Source organism: Meles meles, chromosome 1, assembly GCF_922984935.1.
Source record: "Meles meles chromosome 1, mMelMel3.1 paternal haplotype, whole genome shotgun sequence".
Taxonomy (NCBI): domain Eukaryota; kingdom Metazoa; phylum Chordata; class Mammalia; order Carnivora; family Mustelidae; genus Meles; species Meles meles.
In genome coordinates, this window is record NC_060066.1 from 49,416,192 (window position 1) to 49,438,926 (window position 22,735).

The window sequence follows — 22,735 nt, forward strand, 5'->3', positions numbered from 1 at the left end:
TACCTAAGAACAAAATATTTTAAGGGCTCCAAATAATAAAGATACTGAACTTTATCTTAGCGGCAATAGGAAGTCAGCCAATGGGACATTTTGAACAAAGGAGAGATTCAGGAAGATTAATCAAAATATAATATGAACTGGAGGACATGATACTGTTTTTAAAAGTAGATTTAATTCCAGACTGTTGTGAAGGTTTTTTTGGGCAACCATCTTGGAGGAAGCTCATTATGAGGGTCAGATAAACGATGTGAAATAAAGAAATTACATTTTTATTCCAAAAAAAGAAAGTAGGTTTTATTATGGGGCACCTGGGTAGCCCAGTTGGTTGAGCGTCCAACTTTTGATTTTGGTTGGGGTCATGATGTCAAGGTCCTGATCTCAGGGTCTTGGGATCAAGCTCCACATTGTGGCTGGAGATTCTCTCTCTCTTTTTCTCCATCTGATCATCCCCACCACTCTCTCTCTCTTTTTCTTTCTCTCTCTCTTTCTCTCTCTCTCTCAGGCACAAATAAATAAATAAATCTTTAAAAAATAAAGTATGCTTTATTATTTATGTATGGTGAGGCCAAGAAATCAGGAGTCAACTGACCTTGAAAAGATAGTTTGTTATACAAACAGACCCAAAAAAGAAAGGTCACAACATGCAAAAGGGCCACATGGGGAAGCACCAGGGAAGGAACAGATGAAGCAGGGTAAGCAGATTTAGGATTGGCTAGTTTGGAGAATTTTCACAGGTTCTGGGGAGTAGGGGCTCTCCCTGGTTGGCTGGTACTTGGCTGTGGGGTAATTAGGTGGATCAAGTGAATAGTAGCCTCGAATATGAGATTCAATAAAGAAGACTGTTGGGAGTATAGCCTCTGGATTGGTTACTTTGTCTATGAAAGGTGTACTCCCAGTGGAGTTGTTTGCTATCTCTAGGAATTAGCTAACTCTGGGAGAGATAGTACCAGATATCAAAGAATCAAAATACAGAAAATTTTAAAATATGGTTAAAAAGATATATAGGGATATGGGCAACTCAAGGCTGAACATGGTAACAGAGTGGAGAGAGAGATTGTAAAGGAAACTCTAGAAAATATTTAAGTTTGGGAAAAACACATAAGCAGTTAAAAACTTAAGTATAAAATATCATCATCTTAATAGCGTAGTCATTGCATTGACAATGATTGGAAATGGAAAGCTGGTTTAGAGAGAAATGCAATTAATTAGAACATAAATAACAAAAATCTTAATATTCCAGTTTCTCATAAAATCTATGTGAGGTAGTCATATCCCCTGCTGTCTTACTTTTATACATGAAGCAACTCCAGTTTAAAGAGATTAAAAGGTATCCCTAATTCCTACATGTAATTCACAGTTGTATTGATAAAGCCATATAATATTGTTAGTAATAGTAAAATTTTAACATATATTTAGCACTTACTATGTCCAAGGCAATGTCTATAAAATTAAAAAATTGTATCTTGCTCCTATTAAAGTTTCTTGCTACTCTGAATATGGTCTTTGGACTAAGAGCAGAAGAGCCACTTGGAAAATTTAGATTTCAGACCTCACCCCAGAACTAGGGAGTCAGAATCTGCAATTTAACAAGATTTTCAGGTGATTTATATACACATGAAAGTTTGAGAAGTGTTGCTTTATACATCACACCACATCTTCCTCTACATTGAATTTGAGGTTCCAAGAGGAACAGAAAGAAATATCAAGCCACTGAAAATGTAGTACTAGAGTCTCCCCCCACCACCACAAGAAAAGAGTGAGAAAGGAGATACAGATCTGTGTCTTAAACTCTCATAGTAAATACAAGATGCTGAGGAAAACAGTTAAAAACAAAAAAGGGACTGGGACACAACCTCCATTTATTCAAAATTCCCACATATAACCACACCATGTACTACATCCTGAACCTGATGATGACATTTTAACTACAGTATCCTATTCTCTGATACAACTCATAGAGACTACCGTTTTCTCCCCCTAATCTGGAACACATCATGGAACGCATGTCTTCTCACCAATGCTACCAAAACCCAACGCTGCTGAAGGATAGCGCATAAACCATTCAGATTACTGTCACTATAATTCCTGTGTCCTCAACGTTGATTGATAATGCTCTTAATTATCCTTGGTTCCCAATTTAAAACTCTATTAAATCTCCAAACCCAGCCACTAATACTCTGATTCTCATGGCCTTTGGTGACTTGGTAATGGTTCCAACTGTCAAAAATGGCTTGTAAAAAGGAGGTCTAGTAACTGAGGTTGTGAAGGGTATTTAGAATAGCGCCAAGGAGTAAGTCAGGGACTGAAATAGATGTATCCAGTTTGACTCTCTGCATAGCTTCTCAGCAGATACTTTTGATAAGAAGAAAAATCCATTGACTCTAAAAATATAAACTGAGGAAGGCACCAAATAAAAGAACCATTTGAAGTAGACCTCAAAAAAATGAGCAGTTTTTCTACAAGCGGAAAAGGCTCAGCTACTAGAATGAACGAGCAAAGTCTCAAGAATGTAAAAGTGAGACCCTGGTTTTCCTCAGTATTATAAACCCACAGTCAAAGCAAATTTACAACCGTTGCTTCCCTCTATGTGAGAGGAAGAGTCAAGCTATATATCTTTTTTGTGCTGAGACCTTAAAGATCAGCTTTTAACCTAGAGTGGGTTTTTATGGCTGAGTTATAAACATCCAAGAACTAAAACCTGACAGTTCCATAAGTATTGTCACAGCAGTAGATGATGCTTCAGTAATTTCAGCACATTTCAACTTCTCCTGAATACTGTGCCTTAAGCATGATGAGATTTGATTTTATCTGTCTAAACAACACAAAGGGAAGTACAGAGGTTGCAATTTCATGATGAATTGAGTCCATAAAGCCAGACACACTGGATAATCTATGAAGGATGCTTTCAAAGTGAGACTCACAAAAGTGGAGTAGACATTCTACCAGGTAATTGCTCAACTTTCTTTGTGTATACCTTGAATAAGCACAAACTGTATAATTTTTAAAATACCAACTAGCATCTTTGCAGTAATATACAAGTTTGCAAAGAAGATTGGGTGCAGTCACATGCATTATGTGACTGAATCTTCACGAAAACTTCACATGGTAAGTAAGACAGGTCCTGTTGTTGTCCTTATGGGGTCAGAGGGAGGATATGATTTGCCCAATGTTTTATATAAATGGTTGAAATTAAGATTCAATATCAGTGTGTTAAAAATCAAGTAGTGCATTGGAGTGGAATGTATCTCATAAAAACTCGTAATTCAACTGGGCTTTTAGTAACTCTTGCGGGTCCTCTGCCAGGTGTGAAATGACCGTATTTGTGGTTTTAGATGCAAGATGTAATTGGGGCAGCTACAGCCAATCAGAACTACTTCCGAATCAGCATGGATCAAACTATTTCCTATATGAACACTTATTCCATTCCTAAGACTGTGCAGAATCGAGTTCGGACTTGGTACGAATATACATGGGACTCTCAAAGAATGCTAGGTAAGCAAGGCAAATTACCAACTAAATCCCTGTATAGCATGTCCCTATAATGCAAGTTCTATAAGTTAGAAGCAGAAACTAATTGGATTTGAGCAAAAGATTGGAAAACAACTAAATGATCTTTAGGGTATTAGTTTAATACCATGAGATTTTCTTTCACATATCCAAACATAACTTACCAGTTATGCAAAGGCTGAAAAAGCTATTCCTGAGAATCTGTCAAGTGAGGAAGAACAGCAAAAGAAACACTAACAGGTTCCTTCCTTCTCTCTAACTGTAGACACTGCTCCAACTCCTTGGTTTAGGGGGGAACTAAGGACAGTCCTTGGAAACAAGGAGTTATGTTTTTTATAGAAAGGATATTCATATTTAGAATCAATATTGGAATCAAAATAAGGATATATCAATTCTTTTTTTTTTCCTAAGTGGCTGTAAGGAATCATCAAAAATAATCAACTCTCAGAAATTGGTACCATACTAGAGACTAAGAGTAGACAGATTTGTTTATGGAACATTTTATCAGCCTGAAGGCCCATCATTAAATTCACATACAGAAAAATCATTAATGTATTTGCATTCTTCATTGAGTTAACAAGAAAGTAAATAACAATACTTTGAATTTACTCAGCACATTTCTTTTTTTTTTAAAGATTTTACTTATTTATTTGACAGAGAGAGAGAGGGATGACAAGTAGGCAGAGAGGCAGGCAGAGAGAGAGGGGGAAGCAGGCTCCCTGTGAGCAGAGAGCCCAATGTGGGGCTTGATCCCAGGACCCTGAGATCATGACCTGAGCTGAAGGCAGAGGCTTTAACCCACTGAGCCACTCAGGCGCCCCACATTTCTTTTTTTTTTTTAATGGAGTTTTTTTTAAAGATTTTATTTATTTGACAGAGAGAGACACAGTGAGAGAGGGAACACAAGCAAGGGGAAGTGGGAAAGGGAGAAACAGGTTTCCCACTGAGCAAGGAGCCTGATGTGGGACTCAATACCAGGACCCCAGGATCACGACCCAAGCTGAAGATGCCTAACGACTAAGCTACCCAGGCACCCCAGCACAGTTCCTTTTAGATTTCATTCCCAACTGAGCCATCTACAAATTATGCATAATTGAACAAGTCACTTACAATCTCTCTGAATCTCAGTTCTTTTTTTTTGTTTCTTTTTTCTGCAAAGAAGGAATGAGAACACTTACCCTTATGGTTGTCACAAGGGTCAAATAAGATAGTGACAGAGCTCAGTGAGCTTTCAAATGCCACATGGTACTCATTATAACTTGCCATCCTCAGGATATTAGAGCTGGAATCTACAGAACCAAGACAAAAACAAGATCCCTTTTCCATTAGGTTGTTCACTAGCCATGCCCAATAATCACTAAATTTTACATCTTAAGTTTCAGTAAACACAATGTCCTGAAACTATTCAGAACTATTATGTCATCAATAGTTAAAATACTTCTTTTCTCCATGAAAGTGGAAGTGTGATTGTGACACATATGTATGTCCAATAGAAGTAATAAAAGTATAGAATTTGATGCAGTTATTTATAAAAAGAGTTGGCACTTTATTTCCTTAATTTTTAAAATTTCTCTTACACTTATGTGATTTTTTATTAATTATTCTGCTTGTGGGTTTCTGTGTTTGTCTTTGTAAAGATGAGTCTGATCTGCTCTGCACCCTGCCTCTCACCATGCAGTTAGCCCTCACCGTGGATGTGAACCTCAGCATCATCAGCAAAGTCGAGTTGTTCAAGGCGAGTGCTTTTACAATGAATACAAAAACACCATATCAATTTCTCCATAAAGTCAAAGCTCTTGCTGTATGTGGCATTTATTACTTTTATTGCCTTGTGTTTTAACAAAATCAACAGTCTAGAATTTATGTGGAGTTAGATTCAAATAATCTGTGGATCTGTTTCAACAGATGACTTATTCTTTAGAAGCCACTCTCTCCTAATTGGTGTCAGAAAAGAGTTCTTCAGGCTCTTCTTGAATTAATTTAAATATAATTAAACTCTGTCTTTGCTACTATGCACGCCACTTCCCATTTATGAATGTACCTTGACAATGCGTGACAAACCCCAAATTAGCTCTGGATTGGCCTGACGTTCAGAGAATTGTGTCTAACCATGTATTCTATTACTAATGTTTTGGATTTAGAGTTTTTAGATGGCCAAATTCAAATTTAGAGGCTTTTTAAAAGATTTTATTTATTTATTTGACAGAGAGAGAGATCACAGGTAGGCAGAGAAGCAGGCAGAGAGAAAGGGAAAGAGGGGGAAGCAGGCTCCCCACTGAGCAGAGAGCCCGATGCAGGGCTCTGTTCCAGAGCCCTGAGATCATGACCAGAGCCAAAGGCAGAGAGGCTTAACCCAATAAGCCACCCAGGTGCCCCTAGAGGCTTTTTTTTTTTGTAGAAAAAAATGCATGACAGAAATTTTTTACTTTTGGATGTTTTTAATTTTACCATCCTCACCTCTTCTTATTGCATTGTACTGCACATAAGCTTTTCTCATTAACATTTAATTCTGCCTGTAGTGTTCACTGATTCATCTATTCAATTATCTGTTCATTCTGTTCATTCAATGGCATTTATTAAGTTCCTACTATGTTTCAGGCATCATTTTGGCCACTGGGAATACAACAGTTGAAAACAAATACTTGCACACATGGAGCTTAAATCCCAAAAGAGGGGGACTAAAAAATAAATATGAAACATGTTTGGAGGTGATAATGCTATGTACAAAATTGAACAGGCTAAGGAAAATGAGAATGGTACTGGTTAAAAAAGGCTGCTCTAATGAAATGCAACTGAATGTTTAAGCAAAAGACTGCAAGAGGCAAGGAAGTGAGGCGTGCAGATATTGGGGAAGGGAAGGAAGAGATAGACAGAAGGACAGTATTATAGGAGGATAGACAAAATGAGGCCCTGAGTCAGGAGCATCCGAAAGAAGCCAGAATAGCTAAAGCAAAGGTAGAGTGATAGGAAGCAAAATAGTCAAAAGACAGTAAAAGAAAGGGAGTCTGGGGCATCAAGGTGGCTCAGTGAGTTGAGCTTCCAACTCTTGATTTCAGCTCAGGTCTTAATCACAGGGTGCTGGGATCAAGACCTATGTCAGGCTCTACTCTTAACATGAAGTCTGCTTGCTCCTCTCCTTCCCCGCCTGTCCCTACTCCTGCTCACACACATGCTCACATGCTCTCGCTCTCTCTCTCTCTCTCTCAAATAAATTGGAAGGAAGGAAGGAAAAGAAAGAAAGATGGGAAGGAAGGAAGGAAGGAAGAAGGAAGGAAGGAAAGAGGGAGAAAGGGAGGCTGGACACTTGGGTGGCTCAGTCAGTTAAGGGTCTAACACTTGATATCAGTTCAAGTCTTGATCTCAGGGTTGTGAGTTCAAGCACCCTATTGAGCTCCATGCTGGGCATGGAGCCTACTTAAAGGAAGGAAAGAAAGAAGGAAAGAATCAAAGAAGGAAGGAAGAAAGGAAGAGAGGGAAGGAGGGAGGGAGCAAGCCAAGGTGGGGGGGGGGGGCGCAAGTTAAAGGAGGACATTGGAGGCTCTAGGATAAACCCGGATTGTACTGTGAGATGCAAATGCCAGTGAAGAATTAAGCAGATGACTATTTAATATCAGTTTGAAGGGATCATCCCACCTATAATGTGGAGAATAGACTGTGGAAACAAATGTGAACAGTGAGGAGATCGAATAGTGGTTACTGCAACCATGCATAGAAGAGATGATCATGACCAGACCCAGAGTAATAAGAGCAGAGTTGTTAAGAAGTGGCCAAATATTGGATATATTTTTATATATATAAAACATATAGTGTTTTATTAGTTTCAGGCATACAATATAGTGATTCAACACACCCATACATTACTTGTCACTCACCATGACAAGTGTACACGCCTTAATCCCCACCCTTGTTATACTTTTGATTACAGCCATCCTAGTGGGTGAAAGTGGTAACTCATTGTGGTTTTGGTTTGCCTATTTTTTTAAATTAAATTTTTATTTACTTTTTAATTTTTTTTCAGTGTTCCAGAATTCCTTGTTTATGCACCACACCCACTGCTCCATGCAATACGTGTCCTCCACAAATACCCACAACTAGGCTCAGCCAACCTCCCAACCCTCTCCCCTCAGTTAATTTCTCAGAGTCCACAGTCTCTCATTGTTCGTCTCCCCCAATATTGGATATATTTAAAGAATGGGGCCAAAGTTTTTGCTGTTGCTTATATGAAAGGAGAGAGAAAGAGAGAGAAAGGAATCAAGGCTGACTCCATGGATTTAAGCCTGAGGAACAGGAAGAACAAAGATACCATTTGCAAAATAAGAAGTTTTTAAGTATAGGGTGAGGGGGAGAGAAACAGACTATTTTGGGATATGTTCATTTGAAGTGGGAGTTAGACCTCCAGATGAAATGTCATGTAGGCAGTTTGATGAATAAATCTAAGTTCAGGGGGGATGTCCAAGCTGGAGTAATAAATTTGGGCATATTAACACATTGATGTATTTTAAGCCATGAGACTGGATGTGATCCTCTAAGATGAAAGTGAAGACAGCAAAAAAGATGAAATCCAGACAGAATCTATGTCTTGAAAATACATAATCAACACCATCGGGGACAATATGAAGAAGAGGAGCTGTACGGTAAAATGGTTGGGCAGAGTCACTCCCAATGTTAGGTTCACCCCTGGCTCCATAGGATAACAATGTTAGGTCAGTATCTTAGGACTCTTTTCTTGATATAACCAGATTTTCTTTTTAAGATTTTATTTCTTTATTCATATACACAAGTATGCAGAGCAACAGTCAGAGGGAGAGAGAGAAGCAGGCTCTCTGCTGAGCAGGGAGCCCAATGCGGAGCTCTATCCCAGGACTCTGGGATCATGACCTGAGCTGAAGGCAGCCACTCAACCGACTGAGCCACCCAGGCACCCCTAATCAGATTTTGATGAAGATATGAACCATGTGATTTTCAAATAGGCAGATGACACAAAGTAAAAAGAAACAGTTTAAAATGTGTTAGATTGCAAAACTTAAAAATACTTGAATATTTTAAACAATAAGCAAAGTCAAGATTAATTTCAACAGCATAAAAATTCCAAATTTATGCCTAAAATTGAAATATTACAAATATAAGAAGAGCCAGTCAGTTTTATAACAAATTTTTTACACTTGGACGTTTTTGCTCACTTCAAACTCTGAATCAACAGAGTTATGTATTACAATATCCCAAATTTTTAACATAACTTGATTTTCTTGATTATTTCAACAACATATCACATTGCAAATAGCCAGTTGCAAGAATTTTTGCAAGGTAGATAAGCCAAGGGAATAAGAGGTAGGAGCTGAATAGTGGATCAAGGAAATAGTAAAAGGATGATATTTTTAAGATTTTATTTTTTAAAAAAGATTTTATTTATTTATTTGAGAGAGAGTGTGAGTGAGAGAGAGCATGAATGGGGGAGGGGCTGAGCAGAGGGAAAATGAGGCTTCCCACTGAGCAAAGAGCCCACTGCAAGACTCCAGGGCTCAGGCTCCATGCCAGGACACCAGGATCATGACTGACCCAAAGGCGGATAGTTAGCTTAACTGACTGAACCAGCCAGGCACCCTTGTAAAAGGAGGCTCTTATAAATAAGTTTGTTTTATGATAATACAAACCAAATCAATGATTGCTTCTAGTGAGGCATGAAAGCCACAAAGCTAAATTATTTTCACAGTATTTTTAAAATGTTATAACACTCTCTATACTTTGATGACTAACTTAACTAAGAATAGGTAACAACAACCGGCTCTCTTTAAAAAAAAAAAAAAAGCTTTAAGTTATATACCAATGACTTTTATGGGATTATCTCTAATTTGGGAAGTTATCAGTTTCTAATATCAGAGTGTTTTCCTTTGTTTTTACATATATTTCTTTAAATCCATAAAATCAGCAATATCTGATTGAGAAAAAAGATTAAATCTTCACATCTTGACATTGGTCATAAACTTAGATGCATTCTTTTCTGACATTTCCATTAAAAATACATTTTCTTCCAGAAAGAACCCATTTCCATTTATATTTCTATTTTTTTCATTAACATATAATGTATTATTTGTCCTGGTGTAAAGGTCTGTGAATCATCAGGCTTATACATTTTTACAGGCTCACCATAGCACATAACCTCCCCAATGTCCATAACCCAGCCACCCCATCCCTACACCCCTACCCTCAGCAATCCTCAGTTTGTTTCATGAGATTAAGAGTCTCTTATGGATTGTCTCTCTCCCGATCCCATCTTGTTTCACTCCCCACCCCCTGTAACCTCCGGCACTGCCTTTCAAATTCCTCATATCAGAGAAATCATATGATAATTGTCTTTCTCTGATTTATTTCACTTAGCATAATACCCTCTAATTCTATCCACATTGTTGTAAATGGCAAGATTTTGTTTCTCATGATGGTTGCATAGTATTCCACTGTGTGTGTATATGTATATGTGTATGTGTTTGTGCGTGTATGTGTGTGTGTGTGTGTATATATATATATATATATATATGTATGTATGTATATCTTCTTTATCCATTCATCTGTTGATGGACATCTAGGTTCTTTCCATAGTTTGGCTACTGTAGACTTTACTGTTATAAACACTTGGGTACATGTGCCCCTTTGGATCATTACATTTGTATATTTGGGGTAAATACCCAGTAGTGCGATTGCTGGGTCATAGGGTAGCTCTATTTTCAAATTTTTGAGGAAACTCCGTACTGTTTTCCAAAGTGACTGCACCAGCTTGCATTCCCACTAGTAGTGTAGGAGGGTTCCCCTTTCTCTGCATCCTTGCCAACATCTGTCATTTCCTAACTTGTTAATTTTAGCCATTCTGACTGGTGTGAGGTGGTATCTCACTGTGGTTTTGATTTGTATTTCTCTGATGCCGAGTAGTGTTGAGCACTTTTTCATGTGTCTGTGGGCCATTTGGATGTCTTCTTTGAAGAAATGTCTGTTCGTGTCCTCTGCCCATTTCTTGATTGGATTATTTGCTCTTTGGATGTTGAGTTTAATAAGTTCTTTATAGGTTTTGAATACTAGCTCTTTATCTGATATGTCATTTGCAAATATCTTTTCCCATTCTGTGAGTTGTCTTTGGTTTTATTGACTGTATCCTTTGCTGTGCAAAAGCTTTTGATCTTGATTAAGTCTCAGTAGTTCATTTCTGTTCTTGCTTCCCTTGCCTTTGGTGATGTTTCTAGGAAGAAGTTGCTGTGACTGAGGTCGAAGAGGTTGCTGCCATTGTTCTCCTCAAGGATTTTGATTTTGATTTCTTCTCACATTGAGGTCTTTCTTCTATTTTGAGTCTACTTTTGTGTATGGTGTAATGAAATGGCCCAGTTTCATTCTTCTGCATGTGGCTGTCCAATTTTCCCAACACCACTTGTTGAAAAGACTGTCTTTTTTCCATTGGACAGTCTTTCCTGCTTTGTCAAAGATTAGTTGACCATAGAGTTGAGGGTCCATTTCTGGGGTCTCTATTCTGTTCCATTGCTCTGTGTGTCTGTTTTTGTGCCAGTACCATACCATCTTGATGATGACAGCTTTGTAATACAGCTTGAAATCTGGAATTGTGATGCCACCAACTTTGGCTTTCTTTTTCAATATTCCTCTGGCTATTTGGGGTCTTTTCTGGTTGCATATAAATTTTAGGATTATTCGTTCCATTTCTTTGAAAAAAATTGATGGGATTTTGATAGGGATTATATTAAATGTATAGATTGCTTTAGGTACCATAGACATTTTCACAATATTTGTTCTTCCAATCCATGAGCATGGAACATTTTTCTATTTCTTTGTGTCTTCTTCAATTTCTTTCATGAGTTCTTTCTAGTTTTCTGAGTAAAGATTCTTTGCCTCTTTAGTTAGGTTTATTCTTAGGTATCTTATGGTTTGGGATGCAATTTTAAATAGGATTGACTCCTTCATTTCCCTTTCTTCTGTCTTGCTGTTGCTGTATAGAAATGCAACTGATTTCTGTGCATTGATTTTATATCCTGACACTTTACTGAATTCCTGTACAAGTTCTAGCAGATTTGGAGTGGAGTCTTTTGGGTTTTCCACATAAAGTATCGTATCATTTACAAAGAGTGAGAGTCTGACTTCTTCTTTGCCAATTCCTATGCCTTTTATTTCTTTTTGTTGTCTGATTGCTGAGGCTAGGACTCCTAGTAATGTTGAATAACAGTGGAGATACTGGACATGACTGCTGTGCTCCTGATCTTAGGAGAAGAGCTCTCAGTTTTTCCCCATTGGAATGATATTTGCTGTGGGTTTTTCATAGATGGCTTTGATGATATTGAGGTATGTACCCTCAATGTCTACACTGTGAAGCGTTTTGATCAAGAAAGGATGCTGAACTTTGTCGAATGCCTTTTCCACATCTATTGAGAGTATCAGATGGTTCTTGTTCTTTCTTTTATTAATGTATTGTATCACATTGATTGATTTGCAGATGTTGAACCAACCTTGCAGCCCTGGAATAAATCCCACTTGGTCGTGGTGAATAATCTTTTTAATGTACTGTTAGATCCTTTTGGCTAGTATTTTGGTGAGAATTTTCACATTTGTGTTCATTAAGGATATTGATCTGTAATTCTCTTTTTTGATGGGGTCTTTGTCTGGTTTTGGGATCAAGGTAATGCTGGCCTCATAAAATGAGTTTGGAAGTTTTCTTTCCCTTTCTATTTTTTGGAACAGTTCCAGGAGAATAGGTATTAATTCTTTTTTAAATGTTAGGTAGAATTCCCTTGGGAAGCCATCTGGCCAGGGGCTCTTGTTTGTTGGGAGATTTTTGATGACTGCTTCAGTCTCATTATGGGTTATGGGTCTGTTCAGGTTTTCTATTTCTTCCTGGTTCAGTTGTTGTAGTTTATATTTCTCTAGGAATGCATCCATTTCTTCCAGATTGTCAAACTTGCTGATGTATAGTTGCTCATAATATGTTCTTATAAATGTTTGTATTTCTTTGTTGTTGGTTGTGATCTCTCTTCTTTCATTCATGATTTTATTTATTTGGGTCCTTTCTCTTTTCTTTTTGATAAGTCTGGCCAGGGGTTTATCAATCTTATTAATTCTTTCAAAGATCCAGCTCCTAGATTCATTGATTTGTTCTACTGATTTTTTGAATTCTATATCATTGATTTATGCTCTGATCTTTATTATTTCTTTGCTCCTTCTAGGTTTAGGCTTTCTTTGCTGTTCTTTCTCCAGCTCCTTTAGGTGTAAGGTTAGGTTGTGTACTTGAGACCCTTCTTGTTTCTTGAGAAAGGCTTGTATTGCTATATACCTTCCTCTCAGAACTGCCTTTGCTGTGACCCAAAGATTTTGAACAGTTGTGTTTTCATTTTTGTTTCCATTTGTTTCCATGAATTTTTTTTTAAATTCTTCTTTCATTTCCTGGTTCACCCATTCATTCTTTAGTAGGATGCTCTTTAGTCTGCATGTATTTGAGTTCTTTCCATCTTTCCTCTTGTGATTGAGTTCTAGTTTCAGAGCATTATGGTCTGAAAATATGCAGAGAATTATCCCAGTTTTTTGGTACAAGTTGAGACCTGATTTGTGACCCAGGATGTGATATATTCTGGAGAATGTTCCATGTACACTAGAGAAAAATGTGTGCTCTGTTGCTTTGGGATGGAATGTTCTAAATATATCTGTGATGTCCATCTGATCCAGTGTGTTATTTAAATTCTTTATTTCCTTGTTGATCTTTTGTTTAGATGATCTGTCCATTTCAGTAAGGGGGTTGTTAAATTCCCCTACTATTACTGTAGTATTGTTGATGTGTTTCTTTGATTTTGTGATTAACTGGTTTATATAATTTACTGCTCCCATGTTAGGGGCATAGATATTTAAAGTATTAAGTATTTAAAGGGTCTGTCCAACAAGAGGATCTAACAATTTAGTGTCCTTCCTCATCTCTTATTATAATCTTTGGCTTAAAATCTAACTTATCTGATATAAGGATTGCCACCCCAGCTTTCTTTTGATGTCCATTCACATGGTAAATTATTTTCCACCCCCTCCTTTAAATCTGAAGTTGTCTTTGAGTCTAAAATGAGTTTCTTTTTTTTTTTTTAAGATTTTATTTATTTATTTGACAGACAGAGATCACAGTAGGCAGAGAGGCAGGCAGAGAGAGAGGAGGAAGCAGGATCCCTGCTGAGCAGATAGCCCAGTGTGGGACTTGATCCCAGGAACCTGGGATCATGACCTGAGCCGAAGGCAGAGACTTTAACCCACTGAGCCTCCCAGGCACCCCTAAAATCAGTTTCTTGTAGACAGCATATCAATGGGTCTTGTTTTTGTTTTTGTTTTTATCCATTCTGATACCCTATGTTTTTTTATTAGGGCATTTAGCCCATTTATATTCAGGGTAACTATTGAAAGATATGAATTTAGTGCTACTGTATTGCCTGTAAGGTGACTGTTACTGTATATTGTCTCTGTTTTGTTCTGGTCTGTTCCTTTTAGGCTCTGTCTTTGCTTAGAGGACCCCTTTCAATATTTCCTGTAGGGCTGGTTTGGTGTTTGCAAATTCTTTCAGTTTTCATTTGTCCTGGAAGCTTTTTATCTTTCCTTTTATTTTCAGTGACAGCCTAGCTGGATATAGTATTCTTGGCTGCATATTTATCTCATTTAGTGCTCTGAATATACCATGCCTGTCACTTCTGGCCTGCCAGGTCTCTTAGATAGGTCTGGTGACAGTCTAATATTTCTACCATTGTATGTTACAGACCTGTAGTCCCAAGCTGTTTTCAGGATTTTCTCTTTGTCACTAAGACTTGTAAGTTATACTATTTGATGGTGAGGTGTGGACCTATTTTTATTGATTTTAAGGGGGCTTCTCTGTGCTTCCTGTATTTTGATTCTTGTCCCTTTGCCAAATTAGGGAAATTCTCTACTATAATTTGCTCCAATATACCTTCTGCCACTCTCTCTCTCTTTCTTCTTCTTCTGGGATCCCAATTATTCTGATACTGTTTCATCTTATATCACTTATCTCTCGAATTCTCCCCTCATGGTCCAGTAGTTGTTTATCTCTTTTTCTCAGTTTCTCTATTCTCTGTCCTTTGGTCTTCTATATCACTAATTCTTTCTTCTGCCTCATTTATCCTAGCAGTAAGAGCCTCCATTTTTATTGCACCTCATTAATAGCTTTTTTTTTTGGTTTCAACTTGGTTAGATTTTAGTTCTTTTATTTCTCCAGAAAGGGATTTTATTTCTCCAGAAGGGATTCTCTAATATCATCCATGCTTTTTTTGAGCCCAGCCAGCACCTTGATAATTGTCATTCTGAACTCTAGTTCTGACATATTACTAATTTCCATATTGATTAGGTTCCTAGCTGTCGGTATTGTCTCTTGTTCTTTTTTTGTGGTGAGTTTTTCTGCCTTGTCACTTTATCCAGATAAGAATAGATGAATGAGAGAACAAAATACGAAAAGGGTATCAACAACCCCAGAAAAATATACACTAACCAAATCAGAAGGGACCTGAAACTGGGGGAAGAAGAAGAAGGAAGGAAAAAAAAAAAAAAAAAAAAAAAAAAAAAAAAATATATATATATATATATATATATATATATATTAGACTGGTGAATAGATCAGATCCACATACTTGATTTTGAGTGTATTTTGGTCTGTTAGAAGAAACTACCTCCCAAAATTTTAAAGAAGGAAAAACATATATATACAAAAACAAGGGTAAACACAATGAAGGGATGGAATATAACTGTAAAGATAAAAAAAAAAAAGATTCTAAAAAAGGAATTAATAAGAAGGTTGAAAAAGAAAATAAAGAAAAAAAGAAGAGGAAAGAATGTGATCAGGCTGGAGACTAGAATAAAGCCATGTGCTAGATTTAGGGTATATTTTGATCTATTAGAAGAAATTGTATCCCAAAATTTTAAAGGAAAAAAAAAACCTGTTAAGATTAAATACAATGAAAGGATATGACTATACCAATGAAAATTTGAAAACATTTTTTAAAATGTATTGATAAGGTAAAATAGATTAAAAAAAATTAAAATAGAAAAGAGGGAAAATTTTTTTAAATTAGGATAAGAAAAAAATAAAACTAAAAAATATTTAACCTTGAAAGACTAAAGGATCATGGGGGAAAAAAAAAACATGAATTCTATGTGGTTCTTTCTCCTAGCTCTGGAGTTCCACAGTTCTCATTGATAGTGAACTTGGTCTTGGCTGTGTGTTCTTGCTGATTTTCTGGGGGAGAGGTCTGTTGCAGTGATTCTCAAATGTCTTTGCCCAAGGCAGAATTGTACAGCCCTTGCCAAGGGCCAGGCTAACTATTCTGCTCAGGTTCGCTCTCAGTAGCTTTTGTTCCCTGAACACTTTCTGTAGAGCTTTGGAGGACAGGAATGATAATGGCAGCCTCCAAATCTCCGGGCCCCATAGGAGCCAAGAGCTCAGGGCTCCAATCCTCAATGTGCCTCAGAGATAAGCAGTCAATCCCTCCTGTATCCCTGGTCTCTGGCTGCACTCTGAGCTCACCAGGCTTGTGACCAGGTGTTTCTATGTGTGGTGCATGGCCCTGTTTGGAGTCTCCAAAGTCAGCAGATTCCTGTCGCACACTCCCGTGCTGCTCCTCCCAGAGAAGATAGGAGGGGGTCTCCCTGGATCTGCCACTTGTGGGGTCCCTGCTCGAAGAGCAATGGTTCAACTGTTCCTTGGATCACAGTTTAAGTTAATCCCGAGATGAGAGCCCACTTCCTGGCTCCATCTCTGCAGCCAGCTTCTCCCCTCCAATACCTGGGAGCTCTGCCACACTCAGGTCTCCCTGGTCTTTTTGTGACCCCGTGGTTCTTGAGACGATACTGTCCCCACAAGGGCTCCATCCCCCCCCCCCCCCCATTTAGCCTCTGGAGTGACGTCCCTCAGTGGAGCAGACTTCTGAAAGTTCCGATTTTGTGCTCTGCTGCTCTCTCACTTGCCCAGGAGCTGTCCCCTTCCCCTGTGGTCTATCTTCCCATTGCTTCGGATTCACTTCTCTGCATGTCCTACCTTCCAGAAAGTGGTCGATTTTCTGCTCCTAGAATTGCTGCTCTTCTCTTCTATCTCCTGTTGAGTTTGTAGGTGTTCAGAATGGTTTGATAACTATTTAGATGAATCTGGGACCTGATGATATTTCAGTCTCTTACTCCTCTGCCATCTTGCTCCTCCTTTCACCCACTCATATTTCTATTAAATTAAAAAAAAAGTTATCTTTTTCTAAAGCTAAATGAAGTAGAAAATAAGTAGGTATGGAATCTTTCTAATTTTATTTTTGCAAAGGCAGTCTTAGTAGATTATACAAATTTGTTTATTTTTTTAAGGAGAAAATAGGCTGAATAGTGATTCTACACCCCTACCTCATAAATTATACCAAATTCACCCTTGTGTTGCTTCTAAATCAGTTACATACATTCACGGAGTGTCACCTATGCACTCAGACTGAATGCACAATGGAGAGAACATTTGAAGTATGTATGCCCAAAGAATGCTTAGGAGTCTACAGAGTGAGAAGGTAGAGGCTCCTGATCAGGAACCTTCATATGACTTATTATTACAAGTGTGGGAAATTATAACCTGTTCACAGACTGAGAAGTTCTTTATGACCAGAGCATAGGGTGATAACGACAGACAAATCTAGAAAGGTCAGTTGAAGCCAGGCCCTGTAGTGTGGGCCCAGTTCTATAAGCAAAGGAAGCTGGAAAGGAGGAAATTCACAGTGTAGATTTCAGTTTTACAAAGACAAGAAATGGAACTACAATGAATAGACCAAAACATCCAAGGGTAACAAAGCATGACTGTCAACTGTCAAAAACATCCATATCTTGAATTCTTCCTGAAAATGAATCTTCCATATCTTTAAAAGGCAGGCAGACAGGAAGAGAGAGAGAAAGAGACAGAGGAAAAAACAAAAACAGAAATCTGGTGCCAAGATTGGAGGCTGACAAGCATGTTTTGTGCCTTCCCAATGTTCAAAATTAAGGGAAATAAAAGGTACTTGGAAAATCATTTAACTTACAAAGATTTATTTTAAGATGTCCTAAGGAATATTTTAGGTTTGTAGCTTAGGTCTTCAGTCAAAAATTTCACAAGGACTTTTCTCCATTTTGTAAACTTGAGAATGGATACAGACGTAATAGAATTTGTTTGCAGTGCAAGACCAGAGAATGATTCTATGCTAAACAACCTTGCTTCAGTTTTTTCAAAAGACATATATCTGTTCCTTTAATTTTGTGTTATATTTAAATTTTGTTTAAACTGCAACTGCTCTCTCTATAAAAAATAAATGAATACTTAAAAAAAAAAAGGGGGGGAATGCCTGGGTGACTCAGTCAGTTGAGCGATTAAGCGTCCAACTCTTGGTTTCTGCTGAGGTCATGATCTCATGGGTCATGGGATCAGGTCCTCAGTTGAGCTCCATGCTCAGCAGGGAAGCTGCTTGAGATTCTCCCCTTCTGTCTCCCTCTGCCTCCCCCCAGCTCGTGTGCACACACACACGCACACACACACTCTCTCTCTCTCTCTAAAAAATAAATGAATAAATCTTTATTAAAAATTTAAAAATAGGGACGCCTGTGTGGCTCAGTTGGTTAGGCCACTGCCTTCAGCTCAGGTCATGATGGAATCCCATATGGGCTCCCTGCCCAGCAGGGAGTCAGCTTCTCCTGCTGAACTCTCTCCTCTCATGCTCTCTCTCTCTAATAAATAAATAAGAAAAATATTTTAAAATAAAATAAAAACTGCAAAAAGCACCCTGTGCTTATATTCCTTTCCTTTTAGCCTTGTGGAGTTTGTTTATATATTAGTGGAGCAATGACTATTGTAATGCTTTAGCAAAAGTAATACAATGCTGGAATATCATAAATTATAATATGAACAATGTCCCATGAAAGTTGTCCAAACTATACTTGATCCTTCAATCCTAATACTATCACCATAAACATTGTTATCCCCAATTCTTTTTTTTTTTTACGATTTTATTTATTTATTTGACAGACAGAGATCACAAGTAGGCAGAAAGAGAAAGGAGGAAGCAGGCTTCCCATCGAGCAAAGAGCCTGATGTGGGGCTCGATCACAAGACCTGGGATCATGACCTGAGCCAAAGGCAGAGGCTTTAACCCACTGAGCTACCCAGGCGCCCCATTATACCCAATTCTTATACGACCTCTATGTTAGTCAAGATAGTCCGGAGAAATAGAACCAACCAGTAAGATAGGCACATATATAGAGAGAAAGAAATATTTGTTTTAAGAAATTGGCTAATATAATTATCAGAGCAGGCAAGTTCAAAACCTGCAGGGCAAGCCTGCAGGCTGGCAACCCTAAGAAGAGTTAATGTTGCAGCTCAAATCGAAAGGCAGTGTGCAAACAATTCTTCCTTCCTCAGAGAACTTCTGGGATTTTTTTTCCTCTTCAGGCCTTCAACTGATTTAATAAGGCCCACCTACATAATGGAGTGTTTCCACACTTTTCTCAAAGTATAATAACTTAAGTATTAACCTCAACTAAAAAAAATACCTTCACAGTAACATTTAGACTTATGTTTGGCTAAATATCTTATTTTTTTTTCTCATTTTATTTATTTTTTCAGCGTAACAGTATTCATTCTTTTTGCACCACACCCAGTGCTCCATGCAAAACGTGCCCTCTCCATTACCCACCACCTGTTCCCCCAACCTCCCACCCCTGTTTGGCTAAATATCTAAGAAGGCTGTAGCCTAGCCAAGTTGACACAAAATTAACCATCACCGCCCCCAAGCACTGTCAGAGCTGTAGGGAATATAATTAAGTCAAAAGTAAGAAACCAAGAGATTGCTAATGCCAAATTTGAAAATTGATACATGCGTCTTCTCAAAAATAATAGCTGCTGTTTATTATTATTGTCACTATGTACTACACTGTATTATCTGCTTCAATACATTCTCTTAATTAATTCTCACAGCAAACCTCTAACAAAAGTTTTATTAGTATTCCCATTTTACACAAAGTGCAAATTACTTACTTGACTAAGGCCATAGATCTCAAAGCAGTGGAACAGGGTTTGAGCACAGGCTTTTCTTACTCCACAGTCAATGAACTTAACCACTCTACAATGCTATTTTTCAGTTCCCCACCATCCTATCTGGATAAATGATAAGATGTCGAGGAACCAGAAAGTTTTCCTAGGGTCAAAAAAACAATGCTAGGGCGCCTGGGTGGCTCAGTGGGTTAAGCCGCTGCCTTCGGCTCAGGTCATGATCTCAGGGTCCTGGGATCGAGTCCCGTGTCCGGCTCTCTGCTCAGCGGGGAGCCTGCTTCCCTCTCTCTCTCTCTCTGCCTGCCTCTCTGCCAACTTGTGATCTCTCTCTGACAGATAAATAAATAAAATCTTAAAAAAAAAAAAAAAAAACAATGCTAGCTCAAGGCCATTCTTTAGGAATTTTCACAGAATTAGTACTAGCACATCAGTTTCACACCCAGAAGCCTAAATTCACACACACTTTGCTATTTTCTTACTAAGAAAAGACCCTCAATCTCATGTGTGTTTTTTTTTTCCCTCTGTCAAAGCAAGTAGAATTAGAATCATAGGATTTTACTAAAACTTTGCTTCAATCAATTGTGGTTAATTAGTAAGATTTGCTGCTTCTACATGGGGTTATCAGAGCTTCCAAAGAGCTTCAAGATGAATAGTTATATTATAACATTTTTTTTTAATTTTTCCAAAAAAATGGCTCTTCTTTGCAAACTGCATGTTGTTATAGCCCAAACGCAAGTATTAAGCTAATAAGGAACAATTCATTTCTATAAAGCTGAGAAGCTTTCTCTACTTTCTGATGATCTATTATTTTGATTTCGATTTTTAAATATCGTTTATCAAATCAAGTGCTAGGGAAATTGCATTTTGCTTCTACAACTAAATTGCCAGAAATGGGAGAGAATTTAATCAAAGTTCTATTCCGCCACCTAGTGGCCAGAATCTTAAATCTCATCCTTTAGAAACAAAAAGAGCTTAACAGTAGGAAACCAGGGATCCAGAGATACCAAAATGAGAATGTAGGCACCACCAGACTGCCAAGGAAAGCACAATGTTTCTCACTATTTGCTGCTCTAGTAAAAATTCAGAACAGATCCAAAACAGGACACCTCACTGGGACCTGTGACTCATTGTGATTATGTGGCAAATGAAACCTGAAAAGTTTTGACTTCAGTGGTAGGAAAGAGGCAGGGTGGGGGTGACAAACTATGTGTGTGACAAACTGAGTCAGGAATGGAATGGAAATGACGTGATTTCCATTCCAATTGATTTCTACTAGTCACACCCAATCCCCCAGTAGTAACACCCTAATCAGATGTGCCGTCACATATTTTCTCTGAAGGGTTTCAAATCAGAGCATTACAGTAAGACTTAACTACATTCCATTTTTATTAACTTTATTTTTGCCCTGGTGGTATCAGTAATAAGATTCTGTTGCTAGAGTTTTTAAAGTATCTTGAACAATGAGTTTCTGACCCAGATGAACTCCATTCAACGACACGCCCTGAACAGTTACTCTGCCTAAAGCGTGAGGCACTCCAGATATGACACCCACAGAGTCTCTGCTCTCCAGTGCCTCCCAATAAGGCAGAGAAATTCTAAATAATAATATTTAGTTTGGTTGTGTTGTGATTATGTGACTCAAAACATATAAAGTGTTTCTATCAACCCCTGCCACACAGTAAATTCTGTATTTATTATTACCATATTACTAACTGGAAGATAAAACTGGTTCAGTCACACTGGAGTTTCTACAGTGGTAAAATCAGGTCCTTCAAATGGCCCTGCTCGAACCTATTTTCAAGATGGATTAGATTCATCCACAAGGGTGTGACTTCCCACTTCAACTATGTGATACTGAAGCTCACAGAAAAATAGAATTATTGTCAGTTCTCAAGGAAATCTTGATGGAAATGACTTTTACTAGTGTTTGTAAATATTGAGAATAGAGTTGGGCCCAACATCACTTAGAACTCAATAAGTTATGGCATAGTAACATGCAAGTAATTTATCACATTTGACTTTGCTGCTCCCCATAGCTACCATGACGGAAAAGTCAGTGGCATGGGCACCTGGATTCCGAATTCTCTGTTCTACACATATCACCCATCACTTCCTTAACAGGAATGAAGTTTAAGATGGGATAAGACACTTCCTTTTATAATAAGTAAGGGTAAGTTGGGAAAATCCCCAAAGACTATCGTTCATACTTGAGGGACACCTGAAGTCACAGTGAATTATAAGTTACCGGGACTATCTTAAATTCTGTTTCAAAAAATTTAAGCAGAAATAAACATAGAACTGGAGAAATCCTACAGGACTAAGAAGGTAGTCATTCCAAAAATAAATTTTACCTGCTTTTCAGTTGTGCTCAGAGCTTAGCCTTATTAAAAGAACTTTCTAAGTACAGGAAGCACCATCTAATTTATATGCTATGTTTTGAATTAAATAAAAATAGAGGGGTACATGGATGGCTCAGTTGGCTGAGCTTCTGACTCTTGGTTTTGGCTCAGGTCATGATCTCATGGGCTGTGGAATGGAGGCCCCCCAGCCCCCACATTAGGTGTCTGCACTTAGGAAAGAGTCTGCTTAGCATTCTCTCTCTCTGCCACTCCCCCAGCTCTCATGCACTCTCTTTCTCTCTAAAATGAATAAATAAATCTCTAAAAATAATAATAAAAAGTAAAATAAAATTTCTCTATTTCTTTTAAAATCACCAGAATCTTTGTTCAAATCTGTAATATACATTTATATAGCACTGAATTTCCCATTGTTGAAAACGGAATAATATCTAACAACTTCATTTTATACATCACCACATATTTACCTAGTGCCTAGCGTGCCCCAAACACTTCTGTACCCACTACTGAGGGTACAGAAGTGAATAATACACAGGTCTTACCCTCAGTTGCTCCAAATGTAGATTTAAAAGACAACAACAACACATACACTTTGGTGATTCCCTTTCTCTGGCATCTATTGCATGTGTGACCTTAAGGAAGTAGTCAATAGACCTCCTGAGCTTCCATTCCCTCATCTAAAAACCAGGAGTGATAATATATTATTTAGTGCCAGGCATCACAGGAAGTTTGAAAGAATCAAACAGGTAAAGATAAGAAAATAGCAAAATTTAATACAAATATTATTAATATAATGTTAATGTTGATACTGGTG

At 37.8% G+C, this 22,735-nt stretch overlaps 1 protein-coding gene across 1 annotated transcript in view; it reads left to right on the plus strand.

Moving 5' to 3' along the window:
* CNGB3 (cyclic nucleotide gated channel subunit beta 3) overlaps positions 1-22,735 on the plus strand; it is a 150,759-nt gene that overhangs the window by 94,038 nt on the left and 33,986 nt on the right. Inside the window, exons 13-14 of the mRNA XM_046001534.1 lie at positions 3,333-3,492; positions 5,145-5,242. Of these exons, the coding sequence (XP_045857490.1) occupies positions 3,333-3,492; positions 5,145-5,242 (258 nt within the window). The remainder of the gene's footprint in view (positions 1-3,332; positions 3,493-5,144; positions 5,243-22,735) is intronic.